The sequence below is a fragment of the Phycodurus eques genome, chromosome 22 (assembly GCF_024500275.1).
Source record: "Phycodurus eques isolate BA_2022a chromosome 22, UOR_Pequ_1.1, whole genome shotgun sequence".
Classification (NCBI taxonomy): Eukaryota; Metazoa; Chordata; class Actinopteri; order Syngnathiformes; family Syngnathidae; genus Phycodurus; species Phycodurus eques.
This window is the reverse complement of record NC_084546.1, coordinates 9,320,771-9,334,596: the sequence shown is the minus strand read 5'-3', so window position 1 is coordinate 9,334,596 and position 13,826 is coordinate 9,320,771. Positions and strand designations below refer to the sequence as shown.

Sequence of the window (13,826 nt, the reverse complement as noted above, 5' to 3'; positions counted from 1 at the left end):
AACGGCTTTCCGTGTCCTCGTTCTTGTGCAGGGAGAATGGCCGCCGGAGAGAAGAAGAACCAGTGTAGCGTTCAGTACCGGCGTCCGTTCGGCTGCGCTGTCGTCAGCATCGCCGATTTGCTCACGGCCGACTCCAAGGACGACCACCTGCTCAAGGTTTATGCGTAAGAAAACAGTCGACTTGAAACTTGTACTACGACAGACTTCTAAACCCAAGTGAGAACATTTTGCAACCGCATTTTACTTCACGATTCATCATATTCTATTATTGTGTCGATATAGATGTAACACGGAAAGTGAGTGGTACCAAATCCACGAAAACATCATCAAAAAGGCCAATTCCAGATATAACCTGTCCGGATCCAACACAGGTAATTTCACTGTCTTGACAGCAACATGGAGTACATCGTCTTCTTTTGATTGGTCTTTTTTGCCAAAAACAACATGCTTTGTAACGCAAAACTATACCTGTAGCCTTTGAAACATCCCCCTTTTAAACCTACGAATGGTGTTAGGATTCATTTTATTTGTCTTTCACCAAATGGTGCCGTGCTGCATCCCGGTGGCATCATCAAGTCTGGTGCCGTGAGATCAGTCGGTTTCCGGTCAGTCTGAGTCACAGTGTTTTATTTATTGATGTATTTATTTTTGTGTGGGCATCAAGTTCTTCTTTCCAGGGGAGCAATTTAAAGGCCTGACAGGGCTGTCTCCACAGGAAGCCTGCGAGTGGTTGCAAAACGCATGCACACGATTGGTATAAATAGCCGCATACGCAGGCACAGCGAACAACAACATCAGCAGTTTCCCATGGCAACAGGTTGGCCAGAGACGTCCAAAAAAAAAACAAACAAAAAAAAAAGCAGCCTGAATTGCGAAGAGTCACACAGATTCCACCTGAGATTGCATCTGAGCCTCAAACACGAGGACATTGTCACACCGGAGATGTTTGAGAACTGTGAGGGGAGGATGCATTCCGAATCAACCAGACGAACTTGCTTAGTCAGCATCTCTTTCCACGTTCCCCCAGAAGGCGAATAATTACTTCACAAGAACACAGGAGTGGCGCTTTATCAAGAGCCGTCCCTCCAATGCATCCGAGGGATGCAGCAATTACCTTCGAAGTCACGGTCTGACCGTTATCTGATGTTATAGAACGGCAGCATATGGCCTGACTCGTTCATAATCTGGATGGGTTGATTTACTTCCAGATGAATGACAAATAAAGTGGGTTATCATCTCTTATCACGCGTCTCCAAATAAGAACCACAGATTGTCGTGTTTGCGTCAGACTTTCGCGAGGCAGCCTTGTTCCCCACGCATGCTGATCGCACACCAGTTAATTATTTTACCGCATTGGTGAGGGTTGCGATCACAGTTATTAAAGCGGCAGAGAACTTATGAAAGAAGCGGTCTGATTAAGACGTTTCAAGCAGCCGAGAGGCTTTGATTTGCAGTGCTCTACCTTCTTTAAAGTATTCCAACAGACTCCCAAATTCAGCCATCCATCCATCCATTTCCTGAGCCGCTTCTCCTCACGCGGGTCGCGGGCGTGCCGGAGCCTATCCCGGCTATCATCGGGCAGGAGGCGGGGTACGCCCCGAACTGCCCGGCCAGCCAATCGCAGGGCACATGCAAACAAACAACCATTCGCACTCACCTTCGTGGAATCTGCATATTACTATGATATGCATTAACTCAATCACCGCCAGCCTTCCCAGTTAACATGTATATTTGACTTCTAAAGCCGTCAATGGCAGTGCATTCATATAATTGGAGATGGCAATTTTTAGCTCTGAAATGCTTTGTAGAATGGCAAATATCCTTTCAGTCTCTCTCCACGCAGAGACTCCATAACAGACCTGCACACCTCCGTGCATAATTTAAGACCCTTGATTTATAGTATTTAATGTCAGGGAGACAATTAAGCAGGCCGCGGTGGTGTGAGAAAATGTTGCCCGTGTGTGTGTCATCTTTGTTTTGGTTGGAACAGACATGGCAGAGCACCAAGTCTCTTATTAGCGGCCAATTAGAAGGGCTTTAAAATAGAGAAAAGGTTGTTGAGGATGTTAAAAGGCGAGGGGTGATGTTCCCATGTCCTCAACACTTATTTGGGGGTCTTCACATTGAAAAGATGGCATCTTCCAGTGCACCGAAAGGGGTTTCATAAGAGTTTTTTTTTTTTTTTTTTGCAAGCGATGAGTCAGGCCAGGTAGTTACCTCAGCTCTCGCTTCCGCGCGAGCGTGGGCACAGGCAAGCAGGCCATTCTGCGACGGCGCCGCTGTTTTGTTTTGGACTTTTTTTGACGCGATCGTGTTTGTGCGACGAGGTGGCGGGCCGGGTGGGTTGAGGCCGGCGGAGGTTGACGACGCTTTTGTCAGGACGAATAGTAATGAGGTCCGCTTGCCTAATTGTTTTGCCGCCAGTAGCTTTTCGAGATCAATGTGTGGCGGGGAAATCATAACTTCACCCTTTAGTTTGAATTCCCATCATGCCTCTGTGCCACAGAGGAAACTATTAGATATACTCTTACGTAAACCTGATGACTTGTGTGTCGACTTGAGGCGCAAGCTGCAGAAAAAGGAGTCACAACTACATTCAAAATACAAGTCCTGTCAACAGATTCCGGAGTTGTGCTAGAAATGCTGTATTTTGCAATAAAACAATGATTACAAACATTTTCAAGTTCTACATTGATACAATAACCACTAAAACATTTTCAGAAAACTTCCAAAATACTGCAGCACTGCATGCAGTGCATTAATGTTTCCTCAAAAACCTACTGAATTGTCATAAAATAAGCAAATTTTTGTACATAAGCTATCAGCCCACTTGCATTTATAACACAATAACCGTCCACATTAGGCCTAAAGTATGTTTCAATATGTATGATGTAACAACTTACTTCTCTGCTGCTCTCTTTTTATATTGCCGACATCACGACTTCAGAGGCCGCTCACAACGTGGCGGTTTTCATCTCGCCAAAAACAAAAACAAACACAAAAAAACAACAACAACAAAAAAACTCAAGTGTGACCTTTTTTGCACGTACTATTATTCATGCTGACATTCTAAGCTATCCCATAAGGGTAGCTTCTTGTGAATATATATATATTTTTTATATATATATATATAATATATGTGTGTGTGTATATATATGCCCTGCGATTGGCTGGCAACCAGTTCAGGGCATACCCCGCCTCCTGCCCGATGACAGCTGGGATTGGCTCCAGTACGCCCGCGACCCTAGTGAGGTGAAGCGGCTCAGAAAATGGATGGATGGATTATATGTTCATAGGTGGGTTTTTTTGGTTGTTTTTTTTAAATGTATTTATTTTTTTTAAATTTTTTTTTGCTGTTCATGTGTGCAGTGGGTGTTTGTTCGCACAAACACAGCCGCAGCACTTTGTGGTTATTAATGGAGGTGTCAGGTTTGCCACACTTGCCAATAACAACACTTATTTTTATTTTTTAAATTCTATAGCATGACAGCTTGAATATATAAGACGGTTGTTAAATATATTGTAGAAGTTATCATTTATTTGCTTAGCTTGCAATAGCTTGTATTATGGACGATTTTGAGAAAAGAAGATGTCTCGCCTTCAAGAAGATGACTCAGCAGGAATCATCCGATAGAAGGGCGCCTTGACCAAGGACGTGGCCGGGGACGTGGCAGGTGTTGGTCTCATGTCTTCACCTTGAAACCCTCCCCTTAGTGTGTTGTGTCTTGTAGCTTAGTATGTTGTGTCTTGTAACTCAGAAACCGCCCTATTTCAAATAAATACAGGAGCGACGGGAGAGATTGGTTAGAGCGTGATGAGAGGCTGGAAACTGAACAATCTCCCATACGCCCTCCTCATGAGCAAAAGAAACCAGCGTCTTCATTCCTTTTGTGTCTATTTTTATAAGTGTTGGGTGAGATAGATCCAACATTAAATTGCTCGTCGGATGTCAATACACCCGAGGATCCCGGTTGTGGAGCCGACTTCCAGTTAAGAGACCGTGGCCACGGCAAGTAAGACCCTTTCCGGGACTGGTCTTCGTTCTCCTCAGCTGGGATCTGAAGGTTGACGACAATCCACAGGGTGGAAGACGACTTTGGTGAGTTAAATTTAAAAAAAAAAAAAAAAAAGTAAAAAAAAAAAGGATGAAAGAGTGAGTGAATTGCGCGACAAAGAAGTCTGCGGCAGAATAAACCTTGTGTAATACTAGTCACTGGCAAGTAAAAGAGGGACGGCAGTGTCCGACAAATTCCGCGAAATTATAAGGGTTGGGTGAGAGAGATCCAACGACGGTGAAATCCATGTGTTTAAACATGACGGGTGGTTGTGTTTCTGTTTTTGTTTTGAAATTGAAATTTGAATTTTCTTTTTTTTAGGGCTGGCAGTGGCTCTGCAGCTCCTCCACGGGGACATCGATCAGCTGAGACGGGAGTACATGGTGCTCTTCACGCGTGGCGTGTCCATCACAAGGAAACTGGGCTTCTCCGATGTCATCATGCCAGGTGGGATACCAGGAAGTTATGCGGTCAAGGTCTGTTTTCAAGCATCACATTATGTCCGTGCGGTCAGGAAAAGGCTCCTGCGGATGAACGTTTTTTTTCCCCCTTCTGGATGTCCGCTTCTCTGCATTGGTATTCACTGCCGCTGCTAAGTGCTGCACGCCACTGCTTCTTAAATAAACTTAAAGTGACTTACCACATGACTTGAGGTTTGAACGGCAGCCAAAAACCCACAATTTTGTGAAAATACCAAGAGCCCCATGCAGTAAAAGGAGAACATTGAGCTCTTTTTATCATATAGTATACGACATCATGTTTATAGTGTGCAAAACCAAATATTGATACGATTTAGTGCAGGCTTTCCAAAGCACATTTTAAAAATATGATATTTTTATATTGCTTTATTATATATTATACTATAAAACTGACTCCTGAGTGTGATAAGTGATATGATGACATGACATCAACGTTGGCTACATAATCAATGCAGAAAAGCTCCATAAAGGTATGGATGTATTCTGTATAACTACAATTGAACTTTTCTACCACATCATTCACTTGCGGAGTCATTACAGTACAACATTGCGTCTTGCATATGTTGACCTGTCTTTTAATATCCACAGCAGTTGCCTTGGTAACGTTCTCACCCACTGCTTGAGAGCAAATTGCACACACTTGATAAAATATTCATATATTTTCCTCAGGTGCACACCGTGTGTAGATAGGTGCCTGTCAAATGATGCGAATGCCTCCCGGGCCTCAACAGTATGGCACCCTATTGTCATGCACCACATGAATACTATATGAAAAAAATTGCGATATCTTGAATAGCAGTTTTGTTTTTTGTTTTCGTTTTATTTTGTTTTTTTTCCAGCATGGCTGGACATGAGGGTCAAATCTTTTTCGTGCGAAATCCTCAGTAAAGCTCGTCTTCGACGTAAGCGAGGTGCACTGTCTGGTCACGCAGATAAAGAGCAAGCGCAGGCCGTGGGTCCCCCGGCGCCTCGCTAACATAGATTTATGTTCGCTGTCTTTGTCTCCGTCTGTCTACAAACCCTTTACACTCACTCTCTCTCGTTCTCCATTTCTGACCAAGAAAGTCTGCCCCTGGGCAAAGGAAAGTGTCTCGCTCGCTCCTTTGTGAATGACTGCATCATTCATTTTTTTTTTGGGCTTGTCTCCGAAACAACCCCCCCCCCCCCCCCCTCCCCCCCAACCACACCTTCCCGACTTCCCTTTTTACCCATTGTACACAAGGAAATTGACTCTCTACTTAATGTTGGGTACAGTACGGGAGTCTATAGTATGCTCTTTGTTGCTATGTTGCTATGCTATGTTGCTATGGTTACCGCTGTCAAGAACAGGAAATCAATGTTGACCCGAGAGATCCATGCACCCCTATAGTGGAGCTAGTCAGTATACCTTCAATTGTACATATGTATAAATGTATGTATGTGTGTGTGTGTGTATATATATATATATATATATATATATATATAATGACGTTTCAATACAGAGGTTACATCAACACTTAGATTTTGGTGTTTTTTTTCCAGTAAAGGTCAGTATTATTTATTCCTTTTTTCCCCCCAATCATTTTTCTTACTATCTGAGTCCAACTAATCGCTTTAAACATTGACCTCACTTGCCTTGGAGGCAATTAGCGTTATTTGTTAGCCTGTTGGAGTGGCCGCGGGCCACCATCGACATCCACAAAAGGCTTGACCTTGAAAATAAACTTGACTTCATCAGCTCTGCTATTAGATGAGTGGCCCCCCTCCCCCCCATGTTATGATAAACTACGAAAGGGGGTGGGGGGGGGGGGGGAAATACAGTACATTGATTTTTTTTTTTTTTGGTGTGCTGGATCAAGTGACATCAAAGTTCAAATGCACATAATAACAGTTAAATGCCAGGTCACTGGCTTTGATTTCATAACAGCACATAATGTATCATTCAATGCTACTAATGTAAACGCTGTCCACACGCACACAAATGTCTTCAAGCTGTTGGGAGGTCATTCTTTAACACTGTGCTTATTTGCATAATCAATGCTAGTTTTTTTCTTTGAAAACCTTGTAGGAGAGATGAGGAACGACCTTTACGTCATACTGGAGAAAGGAGAGTTTGAAAAGGGTGGGAAGAGCGTTGCCAGGAATGTGGAGATCACCATCTACGTGTTGGACATTGATGGACAAATCCTCAAGGTACAAAGACATTTTAGCCCTCTTACATGCTGAATCACCCACAAACGTGTACAAATTGGGGTTTTATCCACTGAAAGTCTGGAAGATGGTTGATAGCTGTCTAGGACTATGTGTTTGTAATTTTCAATGGAAAATACACTGTTCTCAGCACTAAACACCTATTTAAATCCTTAGTTAACTCAGTTTGCCCCTTAATGGCTTTTTATTTTTAGATGCATCCTGTTATAGAACTGAACTTTTCATTTAAATATGGCTGACCCAGATGAGAGCTACACCTCCAGCGTGTTTGCTCATTGCTAGCACTTCTGCTTCTGTGGTTTCCATATCGGACAGAAAATAGACACACATGGAAACCATGTAATTCCCTTTTGAATGCATTTTTTTTTTCTTCTCTACCTCGCAGAGTTACGTGGCCGCCGGCTCTGGTGAACCCGGCGGGGACGAGTACCACTCTTTGGTTCTGTACCACAACAACAGCCCACGCTGGGGGGAGCAGATCAAGCTGCCCATCCCCGTGGACATGTTCCGGGGTTCGCACGTTCGCTTCGAGTTCCGACATTGCTCCAGTAAGTAGCGACGGAAATGTCCGTTCACTTAATTAGGGAAAGAACTGTCACCCACATTCGGCCTGACATGCCAGATGGTTTGTGTGACAAGAGCTGATAGAAACTTTTCTAGAAGGGAGGCTATCATGGTCACAAGCATGAGCTGACCGATTAATCGACCGGCTGATTTAATCCGCCGATATTAGCACACAGCAAAAATCTACAAAATATTGGTAGATTTTTGCTGTTTTTACATATTAACATATAATAAGACAAAGATAGTGACATTCAAACGAACTCTCCCCTCCAAAAATCGTCAACAAATCAGATGATTTTTACCAATTTTTCTCTCTGTTCTATTGTTAAATCAATACAAAATTCGCGCCCCAACCCTAGGGCTTCTCTTCAGGAGCTCAATTAAGGACTGTGTTGACACCAAAGTGCCAAGTGCAAAACGTGAACACCTTTATCCTACTGTCAAATATAGTGGTAAACATATTGTCAACAAATGACAAAAAAAAACTGCGTTAAAGGCAGATTCGTTTGCTGTGTTTTGGCAAAATCTGGGTGATTGTGGTGTGTTCATTGCCCCCTGACGTCTTAGTTTCCACCTCCTGCAGTGATGCTGCGTTAAATGCTTGCAAATTTACTCTGCCCAACGCCGAGAGAATACTTAATAATGCTTTGGTTTATTGAGCCCGTTCATTTTGGCCTCTCCGCAGCTAAAGATAAGGGAGAGAAGAAGCTGTTCGGCTACTCCTTTGTGCCCCTCATGCAGGAGGACGGAAGGACCCTGCCAGATGGCACCCATGAGCTCATTATCCATAAGGTACAGCGTGCTTGCCCTATTTCTGAAAGGGAGAGACCCAACAGATACAAAGAATTCTAGACCCATCTCTATCATCTCTGTAATTGCAAAAATATTTGAAAAACGCATTTTTGGTCAATTATCTCATTACATCACCTTATCAGTCTGGCTTTAGGCCAGATTTTTCTACTACTACAGTGCCTCTTAAATTCACAATTGACTTATTTTCACCTTTTGACTTGACAACTTACTGGTGCAATTTTCATTGATCGTTCAAAAGTGTTCGACTTGGTTGGCCATTATCTTCTCCTTGACATTGGATTAAATCGAAATGCTGTCCTCTGGTACAACTCTTAGTTTCACAATAGGCGCCAATATGTATGTCAGTGGTTGTAAATCTGGTCGAATGTTAGTTGATTCAAGTGTTCCACAAGGTTCCATATTAGGTACACTTCTTTTTTCAATTTTCATTCATGATTTTTCTCCATTGTGGTCAACCTGTCTTTTTATCTTTATCTTTTTGCTGACGACACTGTTTTTTGCATTACATTTATTATTCCAATCCTGACATATCACAAGTCGAATATAAACTGCAACACAATTATAATCCTGTCCAACACTGGTTCAATAACACCAGGCTTGTTCTCTATATGAAAAAAATCATGTTCAATGGTATTTGGTCCAAAATATTGTTTGTCACATTTACCTGAGTTGTTTATAAATTTTAGGGATGTACCTCCATTTGATTTTTATTTGAGCTGGTGATTTGATGGGGTGGGCTCTGTGGGTTGTTAGAGTGGTAACATAAAATTGAATTGAAGTGAATTGAGTTGACAAAGCATCTATATTTGTCTTGGATGTAGTTGTAATTTCATTTTCCACTGCATTTTGGTTCCAGCCACTTAAGCCTTCCTATTTATGCACACGAGCTATTTGTGTGCTTCTCACAGGTTTCCTCCCAAATGGGATCACACAGTGTATGATTATGTGATTCACGGCTTCTAAAGTGCATCCGTGTTGTCCTCTCACTATTTGGCGCCACGGGCTGTCAGAAAGCCAAGTAACGTCCACATATGTGACTCTTAAAACTGTGATAGTGTGTATAATTCGCACTGTCAGTGCTTTTAAAAAGCTGACCCGGTGTGCCCCGTCGGTAGCTGGCATGCCCATATTACAGACCTGCAAAGACGCACTCTCATCGCTTCAAACCTTTTGGTTCCGACACATCAAAAGCTCGGGCAAATAAACCATCCGAAATCATCTTTTAAAAATGTCCTGCTCGGCTGTAATTGCAGACTGTGTCCTCAGCTGCAGGCAAAGGGTGTGTGCACAAACCTCAGGCTCCGTGCACAATGACGCGCACAGTGGATTGATTCATTTGTCAGCTGCGGGCCGTAACAGTCACCCAACGTCTGATTTTTAATTTATTTTTACCCTCCTGCTCGCTGGAGGCCATCAGTAGCATTGTCAGATCATTTCCTTGCCTTCCTTGGTTGGTGGGGGATGGGGGAGGGTTGGGGGGTTTGGGAGTAGGGGCCTGCTAATGTCAGATGAAAGTTGCTGAAGAGCTCAATGAAAACTTGTATGGCCTAGTTTCTCCTTCAGACCCAAAATAGAAGCCTAAACAGCAGTCCAAAGTGTGCGCGAGCTTTGGAGCTCAAGCAGCCTCAGCCGAGCGTTAAGGCGGCACGCTAAATCAATAAAACAACATCAGCCCCCTTCTGTGATTGTATAACTCCAACTGGCAACATTCAACACCCCATAAAAGCAGTGGAAGGATGATATAACCAGTTAAAAATGTGAATAACCACATGATTGACATCCACTCGTGTTACGAAAAGATAATTATTTGAATAATGGCATATAGAGCGTCAGCCTCACAGTTCTGAGGACCCGGGTTCAATCCCCGGTCCCGCCTGTGTGGAGTTTGCATGTTCTCCCCGTGCCTGCGTGGGTTTTCTCCGGGCACTTCGGTTTCCTCCCACATCCCAAAAACATGCATTAATTGGAGACTCTAAATTGCCCGTAGGTGTGAGTGTGAATGGTTGTTTGTTTGTATGTGCCCTGCGATTGGCTGGCGACCAGTTCAGGGTGTACCCCGCCTCCTGCCCGAAGACAGCTGGGAGAAGCTCCAGCACGTCCGCGACCCTAGACACCCAAAAGAATAAATTCCCAAACATATTGTGTATACGTGTATATATGTCTCTGTGTGTGTGTGTGTGTGTGCGCGTGTGTGTGTGTGTGTGTGTATATGTATATGTATGTATATATATAAATTTTATGTTACCACTCTAACAATATATATACAATCCCGATTCAAATGAAGTTGGGATGTTGTGTTACACATAAATAAAAACAGAATACAATCATTTGCAAATCATGTTCAACCTATATTTCATTGAATACAAAGCAAATGAGTGAGACCTACAAGTAGAATTTGGACTTTTGTCGTTTTCAATTGAGCAGGTCAAGCAATGTTTTTTTTTTTTTTTTGAGGCAAGTGACTAAATAATAAATATATAATTATTTTCTTTTGTGTCCAGTGTGAGGAGAACACCAGCTTGGCAGACTGCACACGCTATCTGAAGCTGCCTTTCTCCAAGGCCAACATCCCATCCAACAACCAGACGCTGAAAGGCACCAAGGAGTCTTTCTGGATCACCAGCTTCCTGTGCTCCACCAAGCTCACACAAAACGGTAAAAAGTCCTATTTGTTTTTTTTTTTTTTTTTTTTTTAGGGATTAGCATTTTTTTTTTTCCTCCATCTTGGACACATGCCTGATGAATTGTGGTAATCTTCAGTCTGGACTGAACTGAATAGTTACAAACAAAATCATTAAGACCGGAAGGGAAATAATATCACAGAGTTTGAATTTGTTCTCCAAACTGGGAAAGGGGGGGGAACATACATTTTGGTTAGATGTTTCCTATCTTGGCAGAGCAAACTGAACCCTGAAATTAATTTGAAAATGGCCACAAGAATATTAAAAAAAACAATTGTGATAAAATCAGAATTGAGCAAGAATTGAATTTTCCCTCTAGTCCATCCATAAATATTTACTGCTTATCCAAGGTCAAGTCACGGGGACAGTAGCTTTAGCAGGGACGCCCAGATTTCCCTCTCCCCAGCCACTTCGTCCAGCTCTTCTGCGGGGATCCCGAGGCGTTCCCAGGCCAGCCGAAAGACATAGTCTCTCCCGCCTGTCCTGGGTCTCCTCCCAGTGGGACATGCCCGGAACAGCTCACCAGGGAGGCGTCCGGGAGGCATCCGAATCAGATGCCCCAGCCACCTCATCCGGCTCCTCTCGATGCGGAGGAGCAGCGACTCTAGTCTGAGATCCTCCCGGATGACCGAGTTTCTCACCCTATCGCTAAGGGAGAGCCCGGACACCCTGCGGAGGAAACTCATTTTGGCCGGTTGTATCCGGGATCTTGTTCTTTCGGTCACGACCCACAGCTCGTGACCATAGGTGAGGGTAGAAAGACCCCAAGATACTTGATCTCCTCCACTTGGGGCAGGATCTCATCCCCGACCTGGAGAGGGCACGCCACCCTTTTCCAACTGAGGACCATGGTCTCAGATTTGGAAGTGCTGATTCTCATCCCAGCCGCTTCACACTCAGCTGCGAACTGCTCCAGTGAGAGTTGGAGATCACGGATTGATGAAGCCAACAGAAACATTGCATCCACTCATAACAAGGCAATACTGAGGCCACCAAACCGGACCCCCTCTACGCCTCGGCTGCGCCTTGAAATTCCTTCCATAAAAGTTATGAACAGAATCTGCGACAAAGGGCAGCCTTGGCGGAGTCCAACCCTCACCGGGAACGAGTCCGACTTACTGCCGCATATGCGGACCAAACTCTGACTCCGGTCTTACAGGGACCGAACAGCCCTTTCGGTGTTCTGTACCCCATACTCCCGAAACACCCCCCACAAGACTCCCCGAGGGAACGAACGCCTTCTCCAAGTCCACAAAACACATGTAGACTGGTTGGGCGAACTCCCATGCACCCTCGAGGACCCTGCCGAGGGTGTAGAGCTGGTCCACTGTTCCACGGCCAGGACGAAAACCACACTGCTTCTCCTGAATCTGAGATTCGACTTCCCGACGGACCCTCCTCTCCAGCACCCCTGAATAGGGAAGGCTGAGGAGATTGACCCCCCCCCAGTCTGCCAATCCAGAGGCGCTGTCCCCGATGTCCACGCGATGTTGCAGAGGCGTGTCAACCAGGACAGCCCCACAACATCCAGAGCCTTGAGGAACTCCGGGCGAATCTCATCCACCCCTGGGGCTTTGCCACCGAGGAGCTTTTTAACCACCTCGGTGACCTCAACCCCAGAGATAGGAGAGCCCGCCTCAGAGAACCCTGGCTCTCATGGGAAGGTGTGTCGGTGGCATTGAGGGGGTCTTTGAAGTATTCTCCCCACCGACTCACAAAGTCCCGAGTCGAGGTCAGCAGCGCCCCATCCCCACTCTACACAGTGTTGGTGGTGCACTGCTTTCCTCTCCTGAGACGTCGGATGGTGGACCAAAATTTTCTCCAAGTCTTTCTCCATGGCCTCACCGAACTCCACCCATACCCGAGTTTTTGCTTCAGCGACCACCAAAGCTGTATTCCGCTTGGCCAGCCGGTACCCATCAGCTGCCTCAGGAGTCCCACAGGCCCGATAGGACTCCTTCTTCAGCTTGACGGCATCCCTCACTGTTGGTGTCAACTGACGGGTTCGGGGATTGCCACCACCGACCGCCTTACGGCCACAGCTCCGGTCGGCCGCCTCAGCAATGGAGGCGCGGACCCTCTAGTCCAGTCCTTTGTCACGTCTAATGTCCAGTGGTGCCTTGAGAAACAAATGACCCGACTTAAGAGATTTTCGAGCTACAAGCTATCACTCTGCCTTAGGAAAGTCCATTTAGTCCATGCTAACAAACAATGCAAAACAAGTAGCATTGGTGTTGCGGTGTTAAAACCCTTTCAGCAACAGATTTGAACACAAATGGTGGAGCAACTCATGTCGACAAATATAATACTCACAGGCACATATTCTTTATCCTCTGCGAAGAACTACTGCTATTACTGTGGCAAATCCTCGTTAATTCTTTACATTATTTAATTACAGTGTATCATGACTTATTGCTTTTATAACATTCAGTATTATAGAGTGCTATTTGAATATTTGAACACATTACTTTTTTCGGGGGCGGGGGGCAGCTGGAACAGATGAATGGCATTTCCATTCATTTCAATGGGGAAAGATGATATGAGTCGTCGTGAGTCACCACCGTATTCGTCGACACTAAAGGAACTTTCAGGAAGAATGGCATTTCCACTATGCTCCAGCGCACTGAGCTCTGAACAAAAAACACGAGCCCCGCTGCTTCAAGAGGAGACGGGACCTGGCTGGTCCACTCATAACAAGCGAGTGATGCGAGATCGCAAAGTCGCTAGGCTCCTCGCTACGAGCCAAACACACATGAAGCTGTCAAATTTCTACATACCGTTGCTTTAACGGAGGCACAGGGTTTGGTGACCGCTTTTGACAGATTATAGACATAAACTGTTCAGGCACAGAAGAACGCTTATGTGCGACAACAACAACAACAACAAAAACAGTTGCTTCAGGTTAACCCGAATCTGAAGAGACGGCTAAAAGACTCAAGCGCGATGATGTTTTATTCAGGCGTACATCTGGGGACGCTGGGAAATTACTTCTTATCTCTCTTATGCGGCTCAACTTGAAAATGTCAGCTTTTGTTTGGACGTTT

General features: G+C 44.7%; 1 protein-coding gene across 5 annotated transcripts in view; it reads left to right on the top strand.

Moving 5' to 3' along the window:
• The window catches only part of dock4b (dedicator of cytokinesis 4b), an 81,439-nt gene that overhangs the window by 31,870 nt on the left and 35,743 nt on the right, over window positions 1–13,826 (top strand). For 4 of the 5 annotated variants that reach the window (XM_061667477.1, XM_061667476.1, XM_061667478.1 and 1 more), the window contains exons 10-16: window positions 32–164; window positions 283–371; window positions 4,377–4,502; window positions 6,582–6,706; window positions 7,110–7,272; window positions 7,974–8,080; window positions 10,603–10,756. In XM_061667477.1, coding sequence (XP_061523461.1) covers window positions 32–164; window positions 283–371; window positions 4,377–4,502; window positions 6,582–6,706; window positions 7,110–7,272; window positions 7,974–8,080; window positions 10,603–10,756 — 897 coding nt within the window. Of the gene's footprint in view, window positions 1–31; window positions 165–282; window positions 372–3,780; window positions 4,100–4,376; window positions 4,503–6,581; window positions 6,707–7,109; window positions 7,273–7,973; window positions 8,081–10,602; window positions 10,757–13,826 lie in introns of those variants that run through there. The other variant, XM_061667479.1, reaches the window with a different exon arrangement.